At 48.6% G+C, this 25,370-nt stretch overlaps 2 protein-coding genes across 2 annotated transcripts; both read right to left on the reverse strand.

Annotated features, from left to right (window-relative positions):
• Positions 1–7,221: 7,221 nt before the first annotated feature.
• Positions 7,222–10,687, reverse strand: LOC119406745 (uncharacterized protein K02A2.6-like). Its single transcript, XM_037673478.1, has 2 exons — positions 10,611–10,687; positions 7,222–7,597 (listed from the first exon to the last, which is right to left on the reverse strand). The coding sequence occupies exons 1-2, from the start codon at positions 10,685–10,687 to the stop codon at positions 7,222–7,224; spliced, it is 453 nt and encodes a 150-aa protein (XP_037529406.1).
• Positions 10,688–11,931: 1,244 nt separating this feature from the next.
• Positions 11,932–24,414, reverse strand: LOC119406747 (serine/arginine repetitive matrix protein 1-like). The gene is made up of 2 exons (XM_037673479.1): positions 23,944–24,414; positions 11,932–12,033 (listed from the first exon to the last, which is right to left on the reverse strand). Exons 1-2 carry the CDS (start codon positions 24,412–24,414, stop codon positions 11,932–11,934), a joined length of 573 nt encoding a protein of 190 aa, XP_037529407.1.
• Between the last annotated feature and the right edge of the window lie 956 nt (positions 24,415–25,370).

Here is a 25,370-nt window from a genome sequence, read left to right on the forward strand (position 1 = left end):
CACTTGGTATAAAATAGGAATTTCTTTTATTGAAGTGTAGCATTATACAAAAAAGTAGTCTTCGGTTATTTCAAGAATATTTTGAATGGAAATTTGACCCCAACGAGGGCGCCCCTGCCAGAAAGTGCGATAGAGCGAATGGCAGCGCCCATGCCACGCTAACGCAGAGGTTCGTAGATCCACTTCCGGTGTTTGAAGCCGGAACGCGCCGCGGTTGTTTTTAAATGCGAAGCATTTCTTAGCGAACCTTTGGCACTTTGAGCGTTTATATCTACGTATCTATCTATCTAGCCGCCTACGTCTGGGTGCTCTCATGATCGCCTCCTTAACTTGGTGTAGATTAAAATTGGCACGGGAGGGTAAGAGGTCATGACGAATATGATTGGCGGGTTATGACATGAATAACGAGAAAATCCTGTAGGGTACGTCGTCAAACCCTTTCCACTAGACACGTGTGGCACATACCCGTTTACGACGGGCCGCGGTGTACGGGTATACGTCACAGGTGATTGACAGTTTATATATGCCCAGGAACGGCGAGAACAGCATGGTAGCTTAAATGCGAGAGCGTTAAGAAAAACCAAAATCGGCAGCGTTGACTCGACGAATGGAAAGAATGAAAATTAGGATCCCAGCAGGAATCGAACCCAAGCATTCTGCGTGGCAATCAGGTATTCTACCACTGAGCCACACCAGGTCTATAAACTGGTTTGGAAAAACAGCTACGCGGGCGTAATATCGATGCAACGTCAATTGTGGTGGTGGTGCTTGCTATCTAATTTTACAAGAAAGCAATAAACACTACATGATACTCCTACGAGATGTAGTCCTAGGATACAGGCGTTATATCAGATTAACCTCTGTGGTTCCAGTCTTGGCTCCGCTTTTATAGGAATCTAATAAACATTACGTTTGTATTACTGCGATTCAGCAAGCTATATTGAAGCAGTGCTTGACCCCGGAGGAATACATTAACGAAACGTACATATGATATCCACATCACCGCACCGTTATGTGCACTTCGTCCGCCAGAACGACGCACTGTCCTCTTCATTTCTTACGAGCCTGGGCGATGGCCTCATGCTGACCGAGGATGATGCCAGATTGATTGAGAGCTGCTTTGTAGACTAGGCTACGTAGGCCAATACGCCCAGGTAGTCTACGAATACGACAAGTACCATCCACTGATGTTGGTCTACGTAGCACTACCCGGCCTACCAGCCTCGACGGCCTATACCTCACCAACGCGAAAGGCGGTTTCAGGTTCCGATATGTCACCGGCTCTATCGACAGACAACTTGTCGACAAAATGACTGAGGTATCCACGAATTCCAACAACACTACTATACTACATGCTTCACTACACGTGGACTCCTCGTCACCACGATCACGACCGGATCCTATAACAAGTCATGACTGGTGCTCACTGGTCAGGGTGATGATGCCCTTTTTCAAACTAGAACTGTCAAGAACTTCTTCCACACATGCAGACGGGTTTGTGAAACGTGGGTGCGTTCTCAGGACACGTATAAGCACTACATATCAGCTTACCGCTTCTGGTGTTGGTATTACCTACGTTGCCATTAACAGCGTTACCCAACCGTAAACAACTGGTTATAAACACATATGCGGTTCTTCAACATATAAGTGTGCGTATAAAATTTATACAGATCTATAGCGTCGTTTTGTAACCTGTCGTCAGTAAAAAAAATTACACCACAGTCACCTCGCCGCATGCTTCGCATAACATCGTCTCCCACGGTACCTGGGATCAGCCGAAATTTTTTCGCCCTCGGCGGCGGTTTCTAGAACTCGACTGTTTCCGGGCCCTGGCCTGGCGACGTCCCGGCCAGCTCCATGCTGTGTACTGTCGTGCAATCCCGTCTATGTGGAGCAGGGGCGCCGCCTCAGCGTGCGATTAAGAGAACACCGAAAAAAAAAATATGGCTGATCCCTCCGTCATAGAAATCGGTATAACCCGAAAGTGAAACATGTCTTCACAGAAGTAGTGCTTATTCTGTACAGTGATATATGAGAGCTTGTACAATATCTATTGGTGTTTGGCAGCTATAGCACCGTTTGACGTGGATTGACCCACGTTGACGCAAAGTGGCACATCTACATCGCGAAGACCAACGCCCATGATCACGACTTAACCGCTGTGGTTACTGAAGTTTTTAACATATACCTAGACACATCGTATCGTGAATTCCGCGCATAGATGACATCAACAAGCACATAATAAACACTGGCACTCGATATGCACTTTCTTCAAAGCGTCGTCAATTAAGGAGGGAAGCGGCACAATGTGCGCTCCTGAGTAATACGGTAACCTACGCCTGCGCTCATGCATACACTACCACACTGCGCTTCAGCAACACGAAAGACAGAGGTTTGCAGCTCAAGCCGCGAGCGAGCGCAGGCGTTCCGCGTCCCGCTGGCCTGTGTCTCGCTCCGTCAAGGCACGACAGGGTAGGAATCAATTGAAGTGTGTGCGGTGAATGCGTACATGGGCTGCTGCTTTCAATGGTTTGCTGACATTTCTCGCATGTACTTTATGAATATACCCTTTTGTTATATCCAATCGTGTTCTCTTCCAAATAAGGGGTCAGTTGAACATCAGCGCTTGTTCTTGTCCATACCCTGCATTTAAGATCGATTCATTCCTACTGGCCAAGCTTACCCAGTTTCTGCATTTTGTAGTGTTGTCTTTTCTGCCAAGTATCATTTGTGAATCGCTTGTACATTATTGTGCGTTCCTAACTCAAAATTATTGTGCGTTCCTAACTAAAATTCGCCCGATAAATTTCGGGTGAATTTGCTGTAAACGTCCAGAACAATAAACTGCTACTCGTTTAATGGTCAAAATCTTTCCCGCTGAATTTCTTATGGAGGCCAATATACCCTATTTTAACGGCGTTAACTTGTTCGTTGGACGATAGCTTCTCTTTGTAGATTAAATATGTCTCTCATATTGGACGCCGTTAGCAGTGGCGTGAAGTGTGGCAGTAGCAATTGTAGGAATGCAACCTTACTATTCTGTATTTGTAGGTCCATGGCGCCGCGAGTAGATTGAGCAACTGACAAATTAGCTGTAAAAAAATCGCTCGCTCTGCTGTAATCGAGAGTACACACAACATGAGAGTTGTGCATGATAGCAAACAGACATGCTTTGTTTGCTGGCGCTTTTCACTCTGCAAGAGATGTCCCTGAATCAATAGTTTATGAAAGCCCATAAAAAAATGTTGTTATTGAATCATCACACTGATAAATATCGGGCGAATTAGCTGTAAACGTCCAGAACAATAAACTCCTACTCGTTTAATGGCCAAATTGATTGTAATTTCAGACAATTCCTTGTGCCCAGGAATTTCAGCAACTGCCCCGTTTCGTGCTCTTCCTAACACTTTTTAGCGTGACTTTTCATTTCTATATACTGTCACGGGGTTGTGGCGGTGAAGATAGAAACCGGTAAGGAACAAACTCTTTATTGGGCGAAGTTGTGGCCAGAAGAAAAATAAACAGAGGGGCGCGATACCACGGATCCGTATACTATCGTATGATTCCGTAGTGTGCTTTCCGTAGTATCGCGCCCCTCTCTTTATCATGAACCAACTCACCCAACCTTCTACTTTACAGAAAAAGAATGACACTCGAAGGGCAACGACATCGGTGCACACAGCCGTCGGTCGTCCAATGATCTGATCAGCGACAAGGCACATTGGAATTTATGCATGTTGAATCGAATATCCAGCCTTATCCTTGGTGACCGCGTTAGTTCCAGAATAAAGTCTACTGTTCGCGTTGCGCACTCGAGCTCATCAGAACAATGTAAAATAATTTGGAAAGTTTGACATTTTAGCGCGGCGCGCGCAAGGCCCGGTTACTCGTGTAACGGGTCGATTACATGAAAATAAAAAAAAAAACATGGCTGATCCCTCCGTCATAGAAATCGATATAACACGAAAGTGAAACGTGTCTTCACAGAAGTAGTGCTTATTGTGTAGTGATATATGAGAGCTTGTACAATGTCTATTCGTGTTTGGCAGCTATAGCACCATTTGACGTGGATGCACCCATGTTGACAACATGTCTCTATCGCGACGACTAACGCCCATGATCATGATTAAACCGTTGTGATAGAGGACGGTGTGAACATATATTTGAACACAGCGAATCGTGAACCCCGCGTAAGGATGAGATCAACAAGCTCATAATCAACACTGGTACCCGGTATGCACTTATTGAAAGCGTCGTCAATTAAGGAGAGAAACGGCACGATGTGCGCTTTCTAGTCATGGGTATCCGACGCCTGTGCTCATGCGTACATAACACACACTGCACTTGAGCAACACGGGAGGTAGAGGTTCGTAGCCTGAGCCGCAAACGCGTGCGACCCGCTGGCCTCTGTCTCGCAGGCGCTGCTATCGCTCCACCAAGGCACGACCTTCGCCCGTCAAAATCGTGTCCTTTCTGCAACGCATATTGCAGCAGTTTTGTTAGTCGGTGCTCTCGCAATTGAAGCAGTCGACGGTGGAGAAATCCCGTTGGTGCACGTGGAAGCTGCACTACTCCGATGAGCCGACGCACGCTAACACGAAGCCAAATGCAATGAACCTAACTGCGTCAAGGGTGCCTCGGCGACGCCAGCGCGGCCAGTGTACCTCTCTGGTATCGAGACGCTTTAACCATGACCTCCGATATCGCGTGCAATCTCGGAGTAAGCGCTAGTAAGTGTCAATCGTGAAGCATTACTTCTTTTCAGATCTCACAGACGGCGGCACTGCCCCGCTCTGCCCGCCGCGAAAGAGAATGTTTGAAAGATATAAGGCGCGTTCGCCCCGTACCTAGCATCTCCGGAGTTAGCTTAGTCGGTAGGGCGTCGGGCGCTTGCCGTCGCGGCCGCAGCGTCGTGGGCTCGATTCCCAGCAGGGTATCGTTTTCTTGGCTTTTTTCTTTCTCACCCGTTGGCGTCCCTTTTATCAACGTCATATCCGTGACGGATGTACTTGGTGGACCCCGGCATAAAACACCTTCGTGTTAAAAGAAGCGCGCGTGGCAATTCAGTCCTGTAGGCCTGCGCCCGGCATGTTCTACTACGTATACTTGGGAATATGAAACATTGCCCTTTTCAGCAATTTTCCGAATGTCTCCGCAATGCACTTGCGCGAACAGGAGCATAAAGCATGGTATTTTGGTTGTTTTTCTGGTTTATGACGCATAAGGTCCCAAATCTCCTTTGGCTGTGAGAGACTCCGTAGCGGACCCCTCCGGAATATTTCGACCGCTAAGGGTTATTCAACGTGCACCCAAGACACGGACCTCTAGCATTTCGCCTTCATCAAAATATGATCTCAGTAAAGTAAAAAGTTTGGCAAGTTGTTGTTGGTTCATGATAGAGGGGCGCTCTGTGTGTGCCGTAGTATCGCGCCCCTCTGTTTATCATGATATGGGATTAGATTCACCCAATTTAAACAACTCTTTACGATAACACAGCATTTAGCCCTTTGCAGGACTGTGTTACATGTGATTACTACTTGTCCACTGCTTTTAGGGCGCCCGAAATAAGAGAATTGCTGAAACTGGCGCGACCATTACGGTTACTAGCACCTACCGAGGTATTTGAGAAGCTTACATTTTGTTTTTACTTCACTACGACATGCGGCGCAGACAGCAAATTTTTGTTTTCGACTATCTTCACGACTGTTCGCTACCCGCTGCAGTTGCCTAAGAGACCGCTTTCAAAGCATTGTTGCAACATTTGTGTCAAGTGTCCCACTTTAATGGTTTACAACAGGGAACCTTGTCACTCACGTGCACACACAGATAGACATTTTTCTTGCACTAATTATTTAGTTTTTTTCAACGAACCACTTGCTATTGGCTGGCGGGGATAGCCCTAAGCGGGTAGCATCGGTAGAGTCGCACGTGCACAGTAGTTTCATTTTTTACCTTAGTAGAGCTTTTATTCGCAAGAGCGGCGTCAATCACAGTCTGATGCCAGTGGAACTAACGCCTGTAGTCGCACTGGCTGGTGTATACGCCTGTCGCCAATCACCTTCGCGTGCGCTGCAAGCCTCAAAGCAGAGTAGCTGATACCTCGGGCTGTGAAGGCTCACTCACACCGGCGACTAGCAATGGTAGCGCGACCATTTTCGAGTGGCTACCAAAAAGCGACTCGGGGCGACTAGTGTTCACAACTACGTGCGACCAGTCGCCACAAAGAATTCCCTTCTGCTCGCATTGTCATTGCCCCGGAAAGGAAGCTGACGTTCTGTTCCTGCGCATCTGATTGGTTCAGAGGTTTGCGATTGCAGTCGCGCGACTGAAAACCAAGCAGCGGGCGACGGAGCCCAAGCCGTTGCTTTGCGACCAAAGCGGTCATTTGCGACCGCTTGCGACAAACTTGATCGCGCGAGCGGTGCCAGTCGCAGGTGGGAATGAGCCTCTAGATGGAGAATATAGCATGTCTAACGAATCACAACACAGCCTCGCGCAGGAAGAGGCTGTTGGTCACTTGTTTGTATTGTTGCACAGCCCAGACTAAGTGAAGCAGACGCGGACTGCATAAGATAAGAGTAATGTGATAACCGGGTAGACCTGGGCCATGCCGGTCGCCAGATCGAATCACACACACGTACGTTGTCGGGTTCCACACACTGACTGGCTGGTCATGTGCGCCGTATTTATTTCATTGCAACCATCGACGACCCCGGGCGCCGGAACGGCAAACTAATGTTATCAAATTCCTCCCCCCTTTATTAATGACTGCAAACATTTGATACTGGTCGTCGAATTCTGGTACTTCGACGCAGGACAGGAGTACTGGGTGTTGTGAGAGCAAGTTCCGTTTCCCTCGCGAAGTCTTCCCTGGGATCTTGCCTAGACTCTGTGTCGTGAAGGCGATCCGGAGTTAGCTGCCGCTGACCCACGTCCAACCTTGGAGCAAGACCTGTAGCTACTGGGCTGCCTGACTTTTTGTTGTCTGCACTCAGTTCCTCAGGGGGCTGGCGGATGTGATCCAGATGTCGCGTTAAACGCCGTCCGTCCTCCAGTAGAACATCCATGGACGAAGTGCGTTGTTCGGTGACGACTGCAGGGAGCCATGCAGGACCTGGACGGAAGTTCCTTGCGAACACCTGGTCACCAGGATGACAAAAAACCCTAGGTTTTGTTCCTTGGTCGCATCTGATTTTCTGCGTAAGTTGCTTTTGTAGCACCTTAGTCCTGAGGTCTGGGTGTAGCAGGTCCAACGCAGTCCTCAGGTTCTGCCCCAAACAGCTCCGACGGACAGCAACCCGTGACCTCGTGAGGCGTTGACCTGTAAGTCAGGAGCATGCGGGCAATTTGAGTGCGAATATCTCCAGGGCCAGCCTTCCGGAACTTGTTTTTGACAGTCTGCACTGCCCGCTCTGCAGCCCCGTTTGACGCTGGATGATACGGCGGCACCAGCATTCGCCTCACCCCGTTTTTCTTGAAGAATGTGGAGTACAGCTCACTGGTAAATGCTGGCCCATTATCCGACACGACCACATCTGGAAGGTCTTGGTTTGCGAACATAATTTGCATGCAGGAGGTAGTTGCTTCAGCCGAGGGTCTGGAGACCGGGAACACTTCAGTCCACTTTGAGAACGCATCGACTGCGCTAAAAAATAGGTGTTCCTGTAGGGACCGGCATAGTCCACATGCAGCCGTGACCACGGTTCTCCGGGAACGGCCAGGGCATGACAGGCAGTGGTCGTGACACTCTTTGATGCTCCAGGCAAATGCGGCACCTTTGAATGGTTATCGCTATATCGTTATCCAAGCTAGGCCACCACACATGGCTACGCGCAACTGCCTTCATTTTGGACAGTCCGGGATTACTCTCATGCAGCAACTGGAGGACTTCCCTTTGTAAGGATTTTGGAACAATGACTCTGTTGCCCCACAATAGACAGTTCTCTTGCACACTCATCTCATGAAAACGCGTCTCGTAGGGTCTTCCCTCTGACCCTAGGTTTAGCTGGCAACCTGACCACAACGCTGCTCTTCCTTGCGACAGCACCGGGTCTTTGGAGGTGGCTGCCGCAACAGCATTTGACGGCAGCACCCCTGAGTATACTCCTTTCAGCATTAACACTTCGGCAGGGCAGTCAACAACAAAATCGGCAGTTAGCAGAGGTAGCCGGCTTAACCCATCGGCATGTGCAGTTTGTGAACCCGACCTATACTTCAGGTCGTAACTGTATCCCGACCACAGCAAGGCGCACCTTGGCACTCTCGGAGAACAGGATTCGGGAACTGGTTTGTCTGCTGCGAGCAGGCCGAGCAGCGGTTTGTGATCTGTGACGACCTCGAAATGCCGGCCCCATAAGTACTGCCTGAACTTTGTAACGCCAAATACAAGGCTCAATGCCTCCTTTAGTTTTTGTCCGCGGCTGCCAGGCTGCGGGAGGCAAAAGCAATAGGGCGCTCTTCTCCAGATGACTCTCGTTGCGCCAGTGCTGCTCCAATACCGAAAGAAGATGCATCAGTGACAAGCACAGTTGGCTTTCCTGGGTCAAAGTGTGCCAGTATAGCAGCAGAGACCAATAGCTCCTTGCTTCTCCGAAATGCCTGCTCATCAGTTTCCCAGCGCCATGGTGTTCCTGACGCCAACAAACTATTGAGCGGCTGTAACACGGCAGAAAGGTTTGGCAAAGACCTTCTGTAAAAATGAACCAACCCGAGGTAACTGTGAAGTTCCTTGACCGCTCGGTGTGCGCGGGCTTCCAGCACTGCTTCAGTCTTAGCCGGGTTTGGACGCAGCCCAGCCGCAGTAATGATATGGCCAAAGTACTGGACTTCTGGTTTGAAGAATTCGCATTTGGATGACTTCAGTCGCAGTCGCACGGTTTTCAGGAGATCCAACACTCGGCCCAAATTTTCCCAATGCTCTTTGTCACTGGTTCCTGTGACCAGAATATCGTCAAAGTACACTACGACATGATCAAGGTCGTGCAAAAGATTTTCCATCTCTCGCTGAAATATAGCCGGAGCTGATGAAAGCCCGAACGGCAGCCTTGTGAATCGGTATAACCCCCTCGGAGTGTTAATGGTGACTAGCTCTTGGCACTCCTCATCGAGTGGGACCTGCTGGTAGGCGTCTTGCAAGTGAAGCTTTGTGAACTACTTGCCCCCTGTAAGCCGCGCAAAATGTTCCTCAATCCTAGGAATAGGGTAGGACTCGACGACTGTCACCGGCTTTATGGTAGTCTTAAAATCGCTGCAGACCCGAACCCGGCCGTCGCGCTTCAATACAGGAACGATGGGCGCGGCCCACTGAGAAGTTTTCACCGGTTTCCATCCTCTGTAGTTCTTCAAAAACCCGATCACGCAAAGCAAACGGTATCAGACGTACCTTGACAAAACGTGGCTTCGCGCCCTTTTGTACGGATATAGAAGCTGCAACGCCGTGAAACGTGCCAAGCTGCTCCGAAAAAACTTCGTGATATTGGCTTACCAGGTCTTCCGTAGACTTCACGACGTTGACTCCCTCCGTGTGAGCGATGCCTAGCTTGAAGGCCTTCATCCAGCTTCGTCCAAACAGCGTAGAACACGCCCCTTTCACGACAAATAGTGGTAGCTGGCGCTCCTTGTCGCCAAGTTTGACCATTGCTTCCAGCTTTCCCTGGACGCGTTTCATGTCGCCGAAAAAACTTCTGAGCTGCACACTCGATGGCTCCAACGGCACCGAAACAAAAAGCTCGGCGAACTTGCCTTCATCAATGGTCTACACACTTGCGCCGGTGTCCAACTCCATATCGAGCGTTACGCCGTTAACTTCAACCGCTATGCGCATTGGCCCCGAACTAGCTGTGTGATGCGTCCACAAGTCGAAAACTTCGGGCTCTTCAGCAGAGACAGGCAGGTCGCCCAGGTTGTTCACGCGACTAGACCAGCTGCGACTAGACTGGCTCCGATCGAAATTTCTACTCCCCGGCTGAACGCTGCAAACTCTTGCAAGGTGCCCTTTTTGGCGGCAGTTGTGACAGATCGTGCTGCCGTGCCTACACCAATGCGTAGAATGACCTCCCCCGCAAAGAAAGCAACAGCTATCATTTTTCCCCGAGGCGACAACGTTCGCTTGCTCCGGAGCTTCGTCAGATAGTAGCTGCACTTGCTGACAGCTCAATGCGCGTGCATCTTTACGCGCAGCTTCCATAGCTACGACGGTGTTCTTCGCAGTTTCGAAGGTTTTAAACACGTCGTTTCCAGCAGCCGTGTTTGCATGGTTACGTGATTGATTCCGCTGACTATCTGGTCGCGCAACATGCGCTCTCGAAATGTTGCGAAATTGCAGTCTTCGGTTAATTTGTTCAACGAGGCAATGTAGTCACTCACGGTCTCCCCCTCTTTTCGATGCCTCGAGAAAAACTTCAAACTTGCCACTACTTCTGATACGGGAGGGGCGTAGTGCTTGCCAAGTGTGGTAAAAATTTCGGTCAGTCCTGCTTGGGCAGGCCTGCTTGGTGCTAGGAGGCCTCGTAGCAGATAATAAATCTCTGGACCGCAGCATGTCAAAAATACAGCTGTCTGCTTGTCGCTCGTGATGTCATTCGCGATGAAGTACAGCTCGGCCCGCTCACGGTATTCCGCCCACTCCGATGTACTCGGGTCCAACGTCCTCAACGCCACTTGTGATAACCGGGTAGACCTGGGCCATGCCGGTACGCCGGACCGAATCACACACACGTACGTTGGCGGGTTCCACGCACTGACTGGCTGGTCATGTGCGCCGTATTTATTTCATTGCAACCATCGACGCCCCCGGGCGCCGGAACGGCAAACTAATCTTATCACAAGTAATTAATCGCACAGCTCAAGCCTCTAGATGAGAAAGAGGTGTATGCCAGTGTCCCTTGATAGCACTGCCTGAAACAAAAGGGCCGCTTGCTCACGAACACACCCATGGAACAGTAAATGATGCAGAAGATTGTCCAAAACGATCATTTGGGCGAAGACGACGACGCTGGGTCGAATTGCTGGACTAGCCACCTGTGTATACCAGTGTTTCAATTAGAGGCACGAAAAACATGAAACGCAGTCTAGTCGGCGGAAGCTGCCGTGACCGCACAGGAGGTCTTCTGCTTGTCATTCGTGACGAAGGCCTTGATGGGCTTATATTGTTACTTGGGATTTTTCTCGGGGACAGGCTAATCGACGGCCAAGCCACAAAGAGAGGCACGCAAAAGTATTATGAGCAAGTTATTCCTTCCTTTTCGTTGAGATCGGTTCATGAAAACTAGGAACTATTCAAAGGTAAAGTTCAACAACTCATGCGTGATCACGTACCACGGATTTCTATTCGTATTAACATATATAACCGTCAAGATGTACTTTTGGGCTAGTTGGTTAATAATCGCAGAAGAACAGCGCCGGCGAACACAACAGACCATACGAGAAGGACACGTAACACAAGGCGCCTTGTGTTACGTGTCCTCCTCGTCTGGTCTGTTGTTTTCGCCGGCGCTGTTCTACTGCGATATATAACCGTGGTTCACTAAGTCACTCCTCTCACTCAGAAATAGAAAGCGACGCCTGTAAAAATAGCAAAGAACTCGGGTTCACCAGTGTCAAAGGCACGGCATAAAGCCTATGAAAAAGAGTATTGGAACGCTATATGCATGGCAAAACTAAATTTTTATCACATGACTTTCAGTCATTATTGAGCAATAATCCTGTCAGATTATGAAAAATAATCTCACCCACAAGGAAGTCATGTCACAACTGACTTTCCGACGATGACGGTAATGCACAGAGATCTTGCTATTGTTTTCAATGGCTACTTTACAACTGCACTTACGAAGGATTAAACATGCCTCCTTCCCCAGAAGCTAGCTACGAGTACATGTAACATAAGTGTTACGACTGAGAACAGCGCGTGGAAGCACGCCCATCGCCAGACCGCTATGCCAGAGCCAGGTTCTGAGCAGTGGCGATGCGCGTGGGCCACTCGCTGGCTTCAAAGGCGGCAGCCGTGGCACTGCCCGGACAGTCGGCGACGGACCCCTGTGCGCGCGGGAAGGGTGGGCCCCGCCAGCGCGAAGGCTAGAGGCCAGTACTTGCGGACGCGGCCAGTTTTATCGTGCAGCGTGTTTTCCGTATTCTGAGTAAATGTTCATACACGTTTATTTGGGAGTTTAAACCAGTCGAACCAGTGGATTTGAAAGTTTCAACAAATTGAAATATCCACCTCATCTGGGGCGGACGGCATTAACTCACAATTTCTTAAACTAACAGTAATCCGTTCAACTGGAATTCTCACTCATATTTTCCAGCAGTCTTTATCCAAAGTGACAAAGTGATTCCAGTTTACAAATCGGGAAATAAAAACAATGTTTGCAGCTGTCGACCGATATCACTAGCCAGCGGCAAATTACTTGAACACATCATTGTCTCAAACATTACCAGTCATTTCGAATTTAATCATTTCGTTTTTGTAAACCAGCATGGGTTAAGAAAAGGGTTCTCATGCAAAACGCAACTTTACTAATGACCTGTGCCTAAACGCTGATGATAATTTGCAGACAGACTGCATATTCATAGACGCTTCAAAAGCATTCGATCGTGTCGCCCACCGTCGCCTCATCATCACTTAATATAGATTCCTCTAACTGTCCACTGGCTCCGAAACTTCTTGTCATTTCGTTAACAGTTCACTGTCATCGATGGCACTTCATCTACCAATACTGACATTTAATCCGGTGTACCACGGGGCAGCGTCTTGGGCTCTCCATTATTGCTCATATCCATTAACGACCTGCCATCCCAGATATCATCGAAAATCATACTGTTCGCCGACGACTGTCCGCTGTATAGTCCGTCATAGCAATCAAAATAACACGAAGTTAAAGCGTGCCCTTACAGAAGTAACTGAATGTTTACTGTACATTGATATAAGAGAGTTTGCACAATGTATATTGATGTCTGGCAGCTATAGCACCGTTTAACGTAGATGCACCCACTTTGATGATTGGTGATACATCTCCATCCCGACGACTAACGTCCATGTTACATGATTACACAAAACCTTTCAGTCTGTAGTAGTTAACGGTGAAAGCGTACTCGGAGAACGAGGTGTGATAGCCAGAACGCCGCATATTGGACGCAGAACTTGGTCGCCATCCCGCGGCATGTTAAAATGTGATTGATTACAACGGCTGGACTAAAGGGAAACGCAAAGCGCGTCGTGCGCCCCCCCCCCCCACCCCGGCCGCGCTTTTTAGGGGCGAAGCTCCTTAAGGCGGCACCCGTTCGTCCCTCGTAGTCGTAGTAGTAGTCGTAGTGCGTAACCATTCTTACGCTTTGACCTCCAAGGTGGTGCCGGTGGGAGATTTTTCCTGTGCGTTGTTGAACAATAACAAATTCGCAGCGTGCGCGTTAACTAAAAGCCGAATTCTTCTGTCTCTCATTCCCCATTAGCAGCCATTGGCATGTTCCAGTAGGAAACGTTGGTAGAAGTAGAAGTGTAAGTGTTAGCTAAACGCCGACTTCTTCTGTCTCTCATTCCCATTAGCAGCCATTGTTTACCTCCAAGGTAGTGCCTGGTGAGATTTCTCCTGTGTGTCATTAAACAATAAAAATTTTGTTCAAAACGCCGTTGATTGATGAAATAAACCAACGAAAGACGCCAGATGTTTTGTAAAAGCAAAACGAAAGAACGCCAGATGTTTCTAAAGCAAAATGAAAAGACGCCAGCTGCTTAACGAAAGACGCCAGGTGTTTTCTAAAGCAATGGTTTTCTAAACAATGAAAATTAACAGCGTACATGTAAAATTAAAGTGAGCTGCAAGTCGTCATAACTCATCGAACCTTTAGTATAAACGCGCCCGATCTCACGTCGGTGATGATGTACTGGGCAGAATTCACCGAAGATTCACGGTTTACCGATGAACCTCCGCAGCTTCGCCCACTCATCATCATTCACTCCGTGCATATGCTGTGATTTTTTTCTCGGGGCGAGCGCGTGAGCGGGGAACGCGGTGTAACAGCCAGGTGAGGCAGGCGCGCCTCGCAGAGCTATTTTAAAGACGATAGTCTTTCTTGGGGAACTTAAACGCAGAAATTTTGGTCTGTCTTTCTGTCTGTCCTTCTGTCTGTCCTTCTCTCTGTCTTTCTGTTTGTCGGCACGTCCCTCGATTCAGCCACTCGGCCAAAGTTGAACCACTTGCCCAAGGGCCAGCCATCGTGAACGGCTGAATAGGTTCATACTTGTGTACATTGTTGATCAAAAAGCAAACATTACGCATATCTGAGGCGCAACATCACTAGGTAAGTATTAGGCGGTGTGTTCCTTTAACAGAAAATACATAGATACGCAATTTTAAAGACCTTGATGGTATGCGTTTAACGTTGAGACAGTAACGCGTTTATTAAAAGGTTGCCACAGCTGCAGCGATCAACGGTCCAAGCCGAGCAAGCGCGAGCGCCAACAACAACCGTCTTCGTCGTCTTCTTTCGCAGGCGTTCTTGTCTGCGCCCTACCATGTTACAAATCACTCCCCCGCGGAAAAGGAGCCATCCTGGCCTCCTGGCGACCTAAGGAACAGGTACAACTGGTGGGTCATAATGCGGCTTCAGTCGATCGACGTGAACAGTCTCGCGGCCGCGACGACGGCAATCCGTAGATGATTGAACAGGCTCAATCATATAGTTAACTGGGGATGCTTGACGTAGGACGCGGTAGGGGCCTTCGTACTTAGGCAGTAGCTTTGTGGAAAGGCCAGGAGCGGAGGAGGGAACGCGACGCCACTCCAACGTTACAGGCGAATACGACTGAGGAGGCAGGTTTTCGTCGTGACGGTCCTTCTGGCCCTACTCGCCCTACAATGTTACAACCCTAGTTTCTTAAGGTGCGCTGAAAATGCGACTGCGCTGAAACTTGTCTTCCTCCGTGCCCTCTGCACAAGCTCATGTTGTGTTTCGGTTTCGGTTCAGTATTGCATTGTACGAATGACAGGGGGCGCCGCTCTGGCATTCCTGTTTTACCCAGGCGACGTGTAAGTAAGAGAGTTTGTGGAGAGTACTCGTTGAGTACGGACGTTTCTTCTCCTTCGGCGCATCGCGCCAAACAGCGTGTTCGGGCTGGCCGGCGTCCCCACCGGTCGCGTTGGTCACCGCCGGTCTTCGCCTGCCGCTGCGCCGGGACTACCAGCCCGCAACACAGCACTCGTGTTTCCCGACGTATTGCCAGATGGCGTCCATATCTCACGCAGCGCCTCTTCTATCGTCTTTAGACGACATTTGCAGCGAATCACGCAGATACGCGGCCAATTTCTTCGTTTGGATTAGCGTGATGCCATGAGTGAGGCCGACGCTTTTACGACACTTGGGCTAAGATCGCCAACTCGCGGTGTGTTAGGCATTGACAAAATTGAACTTCTGTTGAAAATGCGCTGAATGGGACGGACGTGTAACGAGTTGCAGGTGTTAATCGTGGAGGCCACTGTAATGACGAATTACTTTGCTTTACCGCTCACAGAGAGAAACACCACTCCGCCGACCGGGAGAGTGGTAGATATAAAAGGCGCCTTTGTAAAGCCTCTAGAGTCTGTAACCGTGGCGCAGTTCATAGCGTGCCCGGCATCTGTTGTTGCGGACCGAGTGGTCGTGGGTTCGATGATCATTGACGGAACTTTTGTAAAGACGATAGTCTTTCTTGGGGAACTTAAACGCAGAAATTTTGGTCTGTCTGTCTGTCTGCCTTTCTGTTTGTCTGTCTGTCACCCGATTCAGCGGTCCGGCCAAAGTTTAACCACTTGCTTACCGCCCACCCATCTTAAACGGGTACGGCTGTTCATACTTGTGAACGTTATCAATCAAAATGCAAATGTTACGCATATATGAGGCGCAACATCACTAGGTAAGTATTAGGTTGTGTGTTCCTTTAATAGAAAATACATAGATACGTAATTCTAAAGACCCTAGTTTCTTAAGCTGCGCTGAAAATGCGGCTGCGCTGAAGATACCATATGCGCACCGACGAACGCCCTCTGCCACGTAGGAAGGAAACCCTCTGCACAAGCTCATGTTTCCCGACGTATTGCCAGATGGCGTCCATATCTCACGCAGCGCCTCCTCTATCGTCTTTATACGGCATTTGCAGCGGAGCACGCAGATACGCGGCCAATTTTTTCTTTGCCATCTGAGCGTATAAATTTATTCGACGTCACTTCCGTGACGGAAATACGTCACTGAAGTCTTGGTGGACCCCGGCATAAAACACTGTCGTGTTAAACATTTATACAGTCAGTGGCTATAGCGCGCCTCAACACGACCTCGACCGAATAACACATTGGTGTGATCAATGGCTTATGAATTTGAACAGCAACAAATGCAAAACCGCGACTCCTGGCCGGAAGCTTTCGATTTCCATGTTCACATAATATCTTAACAACGACGCTCTCTTATCTACGAATCGCTACAAATATTCTGGTATTCATTTCACACCTAACCTATCGTGATGAATGCATATAAAGAAAACATGAGGTTATCTACAGTGTAATCTTGACAGCACACCTGCGACGGCTGGCAAGCTTGCCTACCAAACTTTCGTACACCCTCAGCTCGAATATTCATCAGTCATCTGGTCTCCGCATAAGGATTATCTCATGAAATCTACTTAAGCAGTTCAAAATCGTGCAGCACGCGTCATCACCCATGAGTACAAGATACTATCTAGTATAACACAAATTAAGCATTCACTTTCACTTCCACACCTTCAGACACGTAGGGGTATTTCTCTAACCTCCTTGCTACATAAAACAGTATTGTCCCGGGGTCGTGACGTCAACGAAGGCAGCAGTCGGCGCGTCCAAGGTAAAACTCTTTGTTTGGCCGAACTTGTGCCCGGGAAACGGAAAGTCAGACTACAGCAATACACACTGCACACTGATAGCGGCAAACAGAACGTCGGCCGTCGATTATCTCATCATCGCTGGGACGCACCGTCTTTTATACAGTTTCAGTTTCAGTTTATTTAGCAATCTTTTTTCAGCAATCGTGTTACAGCACAATGTTAAGGTATAATGAATTCAATATTTTCATACAATGGTAATGGTCAACACAAAACAAAATGTAAATCAGATTAAAAAGTGAAAAAAAAGATGCTAGGAGGAATTAAAAGCTGCTAAAATGCAGCTTGACGGGATTCCTGACCCTAAGCAGATTGGCCGAAGAAAAAGTCATGTAGAAAAAAAGAAATAAAATACAAGCAGGTAAACAGGAAAAGTACAAGAAAGCATAACACAAGCAAGCAAAATATCTGCAAAATTAGCAGGAAATTTCAACTGCAGAGATAATGCAAAAAATCGGCAAACACTGAAGAATACGGTATATATATGGGAGAGCAATGGGAGAAAAAATGGAAATGAACACAATTACATATATACAAGAAACACTACCTTCAAACGGTATGCATAATGAAAACACAAATACATGAAACAGCTCATGTTTGTACATGTACATATGAAAAGGAAAAAATACACTTCTAATCAAACCAAATATCAAATTGAATATAATACACATGAAAATGAACTCGAGATTACTTGACCTCAATCAGAGACGTTGTCTGGGGTTGCTAATTAAATATTCTTTCCACCGCTTGTTTGTCAGCGTATCAGGCGCAATGCCTTTGTTGTTTAGGTAATTCAAAAAGTTTGGCATAATATGCTTAAGACTTTTAAGGCCATAATTCGTTCGCGAAAACGGTATGTGCCACGTGTCCCTTTCCCTTATGTTGTAAGGTGTTGCGGATGACTCTTTTAGCTGACACAGTGTTTTTTTACTTCTCAAACCATGTTTGTATTTAGCAATGAGATTGAAATTGTACAGTTCTTCTACTTGGAGCACGTTAAATGTTTTGTCGTTAAATGTCGTTAAATGTCGTATTGCCTTCTTCTGTAGCCTGATCAATTTTAGTTTGTTCTTTTGCGTGGTGTTTTCCCACACGAGGGTACAGGAATTGATGTGCGAGTGAAATAAGGCATTATAAATAAGGAGTTTAACTTTTGGAGAAACTATATCTCGGAATTTTGAAAGCCCTCCACAGGCCTTGGCAAGCTTTTTGGCAACATCATACACATGCGAATCCCAGTTTAAGTCTTCACTGAAAGTGACCCCCAATATTTTAACGTCTTGTACAACCCCAATCTCTCTGTTACCGAGGTGTAAGTCTAATTTAGTAAAACTTGTTGTTGGGCTAGTTGGTGCATGTTACAAGAAAATTCGACGACGCACACCACCGAGGAAAGTAGGCGCAAGGAAAGAGCGTCAACTCGCAACTAATTTTATTCTTGCAAATCCACCGCAATATATACACCATGCCACACATGCGCAATAACACACCATGCGTCCCATCCAACAATCGCCCACTCTCAATGCACGTGCTGGTTTAGAAACCTGTCAAAAAAATCAAATTCAGCTGAACGCAGTACCACCGACGTATCGCTAATACATATATCTTTTTTCTTTCGGATGAGGTATGCTTCTAGCATCTCTCGCTCAATCACCTCCTTACTTCTACCTAAAATAGTGATATTGGCAAATCTTGCCTCACATCCACACGCGCTGCAGTGCATAGGCAAATGTGCCAAAAGATTATTCTTTATCGAAAGAACATGCTCCCTCGCTCGATCGTTTACGCATCGGCCGGTCTGGCCGATGTAAACCCTTCCACAGGTGAGCGGAATTTCGTAGACCACTCCCGTCGCACAGGTGACGTAGGGCCTCGCATGCCTCTTACCGCAGGGGGCAGGCACAGTTCCTCTTGAAATCTGTGGGCACAGGCCCGACAGTTTCCTTGGCGCAGAAAACACAACAGGTACTTTGTACCTCTTGGCCACCTTTTTAAGGTTGTGTGCAACCTTATGGGCGTACGGGACAACTACTGGTCTTTTTTCGAACCGCTGAGCTTCCTTCTTTTTCCCTTTAATCCTTTCCTTGCGCCTACTTTCCTCGGTGGTGTGCGTCGTCGAATTTTCGTGTAAGTCTAAGCTAGTGTATATTTTTTATTAGGTGGTTTGAATAGAACAGCCTTTGTTTTAGCAGCATTGATAACAAGAGAATTCACGTCACTCCATTGTTGTAGCTTTTCTAGCGCGTGTTGAGCTAGTATACTAAGACTAGATACGTCGTCGGATTGTAGGAACAAGCTTGTGTCATCGGCGTAAACTGAAGATTCGACGTCCTCGCTAACTCTTACTATGTCGTTTACGTAGATGTTGAATAACACGTGGCCTACCACACTTCCCTGGGGAACACCGGTGTTTGTCTAACAGTGAAGAACTTTTAATTTTAATGCTTACACATTGCCTTGTATGCCCTAGATAAGATTTGACGAGATTTAGGGCTACACCCCGGAAACCATAATGTTCTAGTTGAGTAAACAGAGTTTGGTGGTGTATTCTGTCAAACGCCTTAGAAAAAATAAATATATATACCCAGTGTTAGCTTCTTTTCTTCAAATCCCTTTAATATGATTTCTTTTTGTGCTAGTAAAGCGTGTTCACTTGATACACCTTGACGAAAACACAATTGTACTGGCGCAATCAAAGAGTGCTTATCGCAGAAAGATACAATTCGCTTACAGATAACCTTCCCTCGCCCTTTAGAAATAACAGGCAATATTGCGATTGGACGGTAATTTGAGAAATCATTCTTATTTTTCGATTTCTACAACACGCTAACTTTAGCGTGCTGCATTTTCTCGGGGAAAACTCCTGCGGCTAGACACAAGTTGAACAGAGAGGTAAGTGGAGGCACTAGAAGGTCAAGTACGTGTTTAATTGGCCCAATTTGAATGCCATCAATATCGCGCGCTTTACTATTCTTGACGCCTATAAAAGTGGAATTGAATTGACAAACGTTTATTAAAAAAGAAGAGGGGTTTGAGAAGCAGGTGGGTGGGGCCCCTAGTCCAGGGCTCCACTGGCCTCAGCAGCCCGCCGCGCCTGGTCCAGGAGAGCCACTTGGGCCTCCTTTTCCTCGCTGGCGAGCAGGGTCTGCCACTGCTCCGTCCTGAATTTTTGCGCCGGAATCTGAGGCGAGTTAATTTTCGGGGGCCTTAATTCACATTCCCACGTAATGTGAGAAAGAGTTGGCTGTCCTCCACACCACGGGCAAGTACCCGCGTATGCGGTTGGGTGAATGGCATGTTTTAAACGCAGGTGCGGGTATGTATTTGTCTGCAGGCGGCGCCACTCATGCGCTTCTTTAACACCTAGCCGAGAGTGGGGCGGGGAGTATCGCCGTCGTTGTCGACGCTGGTGTTCTAGGATATCCCGAGGAGTGTGGGGAGCCTGGAGATGCAGACGGGTATCGGGACGAGGGACAGTCGCTCGGTGAGTGATAGCTCGAGCTGCACCGTCCGCTCTATCGTTACCCGTTTCTGCTATATGTCCGGGGCACCATATGATGCAATGTTCCTGGCCTAGTGTTGCACCTAAGAGGCGGGCGACGCACGCAGGTACACGGCCGTTAGTGAAATAACGACACGCTATTTGCGAGTCCGTGAGGATATAAGATCGCTGCCCCATAACGTCTTTGGTTTTGATGGCGAGAGCTACCGCCAGGGCTTCCGCCGTGTTCGCTGAGCTCGTCTTGGCTGAAGCGCAGGTGAATAAACCCGGGCTTCGTACCGAGCCAACAGCGGCCAGCGAAAGGCCATGCGTGCCGTAGCGGGCTGCGTCTGTGTAAATCGTATCTGGGTCCGTTCCGAATTGTTTGTTGAGTTGCCTGGCTCTGGCGTTGCGACGCGCTCGGTGGTACAAGGGATTCATGTTTTTCGGTATAGGAGCAATATAGAGTTGCGCACGGATACAAGCGGAAGGGGGTACCAGATCCTCGTCACTGTATTGGGGCCGTACAGCATATCCTAAGCCACGTAAGATTTCCCTACCCGAGGGCGTGAGGCTAAGTCTTTCTCGCTGCGAAATGAGGACTGCGGCCCTAAGCTCCTCGAAGGTATTGTAGATCCCCAAGGCAAGTAGCCGATCTGTGGATGTTCCGCTTGGTAGACCGAGGGCTGCCTTGTAGGCGGTACGAATGAGGGTATCCGCTTGTTCAATCTCAGCCTTACTGAGTTCTTGGTAGGGGAGACTGTACGTCAACCTACTAATGACAAAGGCATTAATTATGCGGAGCGTGTCCGCCTCTCCGAAACCTTTGCGATGGTGCGTGACTCTGTGGACCATGCGCGCGATTTGTTTGACAGTCGTGCGAAGAGTTTTAAGGGTGTGGTCAGCGTGCCTATTTTCCTGTACCCAAAGAGCAAGTATACGTGTTCGCGGCACCTCTCGTGTCGGATGGTCACCTACATTCAGTGCAAATGGTGGTTTACCTCGGTAACCCCTACCATGTACCCGAATGAATTCTGATTTTTCCGGGGAGCAGCCCATACCGCAGCTTTCCGCGAAGAGGTGCACTGTCTGCGCTGCTTCTTGGAGAGTAGTTTTCTTGTGGCCGAGAGAGCCTCGGGTCGCCCAAAGGGTGATATCATCGGCGTATAAGGCGTAGCCCAAGTCTGGTATAGACTCGAGCTGTCGGGCAAGGCGGGCCATCCCAATATTAAAGAGTAAAGGTGATAATATGGCCCCTTGAGGCGTTCCCCTATTGGGCATGTGAAAAGCCGATGATCTAATGTCTCCTAAGCCTATTGTTGCAGTTCGATCGGTGAGGAAAGAACGGATATAGCGATATATCCGTTCCCCACAGTTGGAGGAGCTGAGCTCCTGCAAGATGAGGTCGTGGCCCATGGTATCAAACGCGCTCTTTAGGTCAAGAGCAACCAAGATGTGTTCCGTGCCCGAGGGAATGTCGCGTATTACTTCGTCCCGAAGCCGGAGCAAAACGTCCTATGTTGAAAGGCCGTGGCGGAAACCATACATGTAGGTAGCGAAAAAACCGAGATCCTCGAGATAGTGTGATAGGCGGGTGTGAATGACTTTCTCGAAGAGCTTGCCGAGACAAGATGTAAGAGAAATCGGACGCAGCGTCTGTAAGGTGGGTGTTTTGCCATGCTTGGGGATTAGTACGATTGAGGCTTCTTTTCATTCTGGCGGAAGAATACCAGTTTCCCAAATGTGCTCATTAAAATATCGGACTAATTCATCCAAGCAATCATCACTAAGGTTTCGTAACATGGCGTTAGTAACGCGATCGGGTCCCGGTGCTGTGTTGGATTTAGCAGATTGTGCCGCAGCAAAAAGTTCAGCCCTTGTGATAGGCTCGTCCAGCGCTGCATTTGGCGCGCCCTCGTGACCAAGTGTGCATGGCGGACCACCGGCGTCACCTACGTATTTCGCATGGAGGATTTTCAAGAGCTGTTCTTCCGTGCCTGTGAAATCCCCCACCGATCTCTGGATCGTCCGGGATACCGTAGATTTCGTGCTGCCAGGCTCAAGCAAGCTTCGCAAAATAGCCCATGTCTTCGCCGTGCTCAACGTATCCCTCATCGAGTCACAGAACTTCACCCAGCTTTCCGTCTCGAGTTTGCGAGCATATTCGTTGGCGCGCTCCGAAACTTCGGCTATTTTGAGACGCAGCCTACGATTGAGGCGCTGGCGCTTGCATCGCTCAATTAGGCTGCGTATACTTTCCCACATATGAAGGAGATGCCGGTCCACAACCGGTGCTTCCATGTAAGGGCAACGCGTTTCGAAACGGACCCATGCCCATCACGAAAGTAACTGGCCCATGCTTTAGCATCCTTAAAGGTGTTTGGTGGTAGGGGGATTTGTCTGTATTTAGACCAGTCCGTTATCGTCACCTGGCCAGTAGTACGACGGACCTTTGGCGAAGCTATATGGACACACTAATGATGTAGTGGTCACTGCCTAAGGTTTCGTCGAGATTAGTCCAGGTGGCGTCAGGTGAGTTTAACGTAAATGTTAAGTCGGGAAAAGTGTCGACACTGACACTGTTTCCCAACCGCGTAGGGATTGCGGGGAGTGTGATGAGATGGAGCCCGTGATTCTCTACAGCTTTTTCTAAAAGTCTCCCTTTTGGAGTGTCCTGCGTGTATCCCCAGCTTGTATGAGGGGCGTTAAAATCACCCAGGAAACGAGGCGATCCTGCTTGCGCAAAAAGGAGACTGCCCCACTAATCAGAGCTTCGAAATATGTGCCCTTTTCTTTGGGCGGGCTGTATACATTTACAATAAAGGTGCTGGGCTTGCTGCGCTTGCGTGCGTAAATCTCAATAACGTGGTGTGATGTTTGACATCCTGATATGTAATGTACATTCGATGAGATATCCTTAGCCACCAGCGTCGCGATTTTTGGGAAGTCCGCACTGGAAAAGCTATAATAACCCCGTAGCGTGACTGGCTTGGCGCCTGTTTCCTGCAGACAAATAATGTCTGGTTTAACTGGTGTTGTCTGTATGAACTGCAGTAGAGCTGCCGCACGTTTATGAAAGGTGCGGCAGTTCCAATGCCAGATCTCTAGGTGGTTTACGTGTGTGCGTATATTAAGCGGTGGATTCGCCATGATGGATAGTGGCGATGTCCGCGGCGTCCGCCTGTTTCGGTCGTCGGCTTGCCGGCGAACTCGGGCTATCATTCGTGCGCTTCCTTGAGATACTTTTAGCCTTAGATACAGATTCGTCGACATAAGCTTTAAGATTCTGAAATTCGGAATACAAGTGCTGCTGAAAAGCCTGCATGCTTTCGAGTTGCTGCATAATTTGTGGGAGGATACATTCAGGCGACCCTGAAGACATTTCATTTTGGCACGAAACGTGGCCAACCGGGTGGCGAAGTTGTTTCTGTGGGGTTTGTCTCTGGTGAGCTTTGAGGGACGCCAACTCTTTCTTAATCTCAGCCAGACTCTCGCGAAGGAGTTTGTTCTCGGCTACAATTCGTTGATCCTCTGGATTGTTAGTGATAGGAGCAGTGGGAGACGCGGCGTCCGCTCGCCTTACCTCCTCTGGACGAGGCGACCTGGGGTAGCCTGGAGCCCTGGCCTTGTGGCCTTTGGAGGAGTGAGATGCGGGGTCTTGTTGCGGTTTAGAAGGACTTCCCGTGTGGGTCCTCGACCGGGACCTTGACCGGGACTTTGACTGGGACCTTGACCGGGACCTTGACCGGGACTGCGACTGTGACCGTCCATGGAGCGGCTGGTCCTTGGAGCGGGGACTATCGGAGGCAGGTGGCAGGCCGGGCCAGTCCACATCCAGGTCTTCGGCTTCCGAGCTGAAGCAGCGGAGCTGCTTCTTTGTCATTGTCGAACCGGGCCCTCGTGGCAAGTGCGAGGTTGACGTGTTGCTAGTTTTGGAGCGTTTGCGGCGCAGAGGTTTGAGCCTCTTCTTGCAAGTGCGATCTCCCATGAGGTGGTCTTCGCCACAGGTTGCACACTTGGGCGAGCATTCGTGACTGGGAACAGGATCTCGCATGCCACAGATTCGACACACCGGAGTGTCAGGCTGAGGGCATACGTCAGACCTATGACCAACGTGGTAACAGACTTTGCACACTTGCGTGGTATTCTTGTAGGGGTAGCAAGGGAGCTCGCCGCCACTTTTATACATGTCCACCTTTTATGGTGGACATGTATAAAAGTGGAATGTACTTCCTGTTCAGTTACTGGTTCTAAGAACGCAGATTTCATACATCACGTATCGAACTTTCCAGACTTATCAGTGGTGGTCACGCAAGCTCTGGAATAATCTTGACTATTCGCGTCATGTGGGCAACCTTAACAAAATGATCTACTACAGCCTAGAAAGTTCCCAGACATTCTGGCGCGGTTTGCGCAAGGTAGTAGTAACACTTGTAAGGGGGCGGTAACATGAAACATAGGATGAAAGGAGCGCGTGTCGCAATATACAGCAACCGTCAAACCACAGTGCTTCTCGTAAGACCACATCGCTCCTCGAGCCGCTTGAATATCAGCACGTACTTTCAACGTCTGTCTGGCCGAACCCACACATTTAACAATTCTGCCCTGCCCCGGGGGATAAAACTTTGGAACAGCGTCCCTGACACCATTGTCAACATCCGTGACCCAATAACTTTTAGAAATGAACTAACTTCATTTAAAGACGATAGCCTTTCTTGGGGAACTTAAACGCAGAAATTTTGGTCTGTCGTTCTGTCTGTCTCTCACCAGATTCAGCCACCCGGCCAAAGTTGAACTACTCGCTTCCCGCCCACCCATTTTGAACTGGTACGGCTGTTCATACTTGTGAACGTTGTCGATCAAAAAGTACATATTACGCATATCTGAGGCGCAACAGCACTAGGTAAGTGTTAGGTGGTGTGTTCCTTTAATAGAAAGTACAGAGATACATAATTCTAAAGACCCTAGTTTCTTAAGCTGCGGCTGCGGCTGCGCTGAAAATGCCATGCT

Source organism: Rhipicephalus sanguineus, chromosome 10, assembly GCF_013339695.2.
Source record: "Rhipicephalus sanguineus isolate Rsan-2018 chromosome 10, BIME_Rsan_1.4, whole genome shotgun sequence".
In the NCBI taxonomy this organism is placed as follows: domain Eukaryota; kingdom Metazoa; phylum Arthropoda; class Arachnida; order Ixodida; family Ixodidae; genus Rhipicephalus; species Rhipicephalus sanguineus.

Bases quoted from the DNA above. Each gene is read 5' to 3' on its own strand.
- LOC119406747 (XM_037673479.1), bottom strand. From the start codon at position 24,414: ATGCGAGATCCTGTTCCCAGTCACGAATGCTCGCCCAAGTGTGCAACC. The intron at 12,034-23,943 runs GTAAGGCGAGCG...CCGCGCGCACAG, and splicing joins GGTCGCCTCGTCCAGAGGAG to GGGTCCGTCGCCGACTGTCC.
- LOC119406745 (XM_037673478.1), bottom strand. From the start codon at position 10,687: ATGGCCCAGGTCTACCCGGTTATCACAAGTGGCGTTGAGGACGTTGGA. The intron at 7,598-10,610 runs GTGAGCGGGCCG...CCCGGTCTCCAG, and splicing joins ATCGGAGTGGGCGGAATACC to ACCCTCGGCTGAAGCAACTA.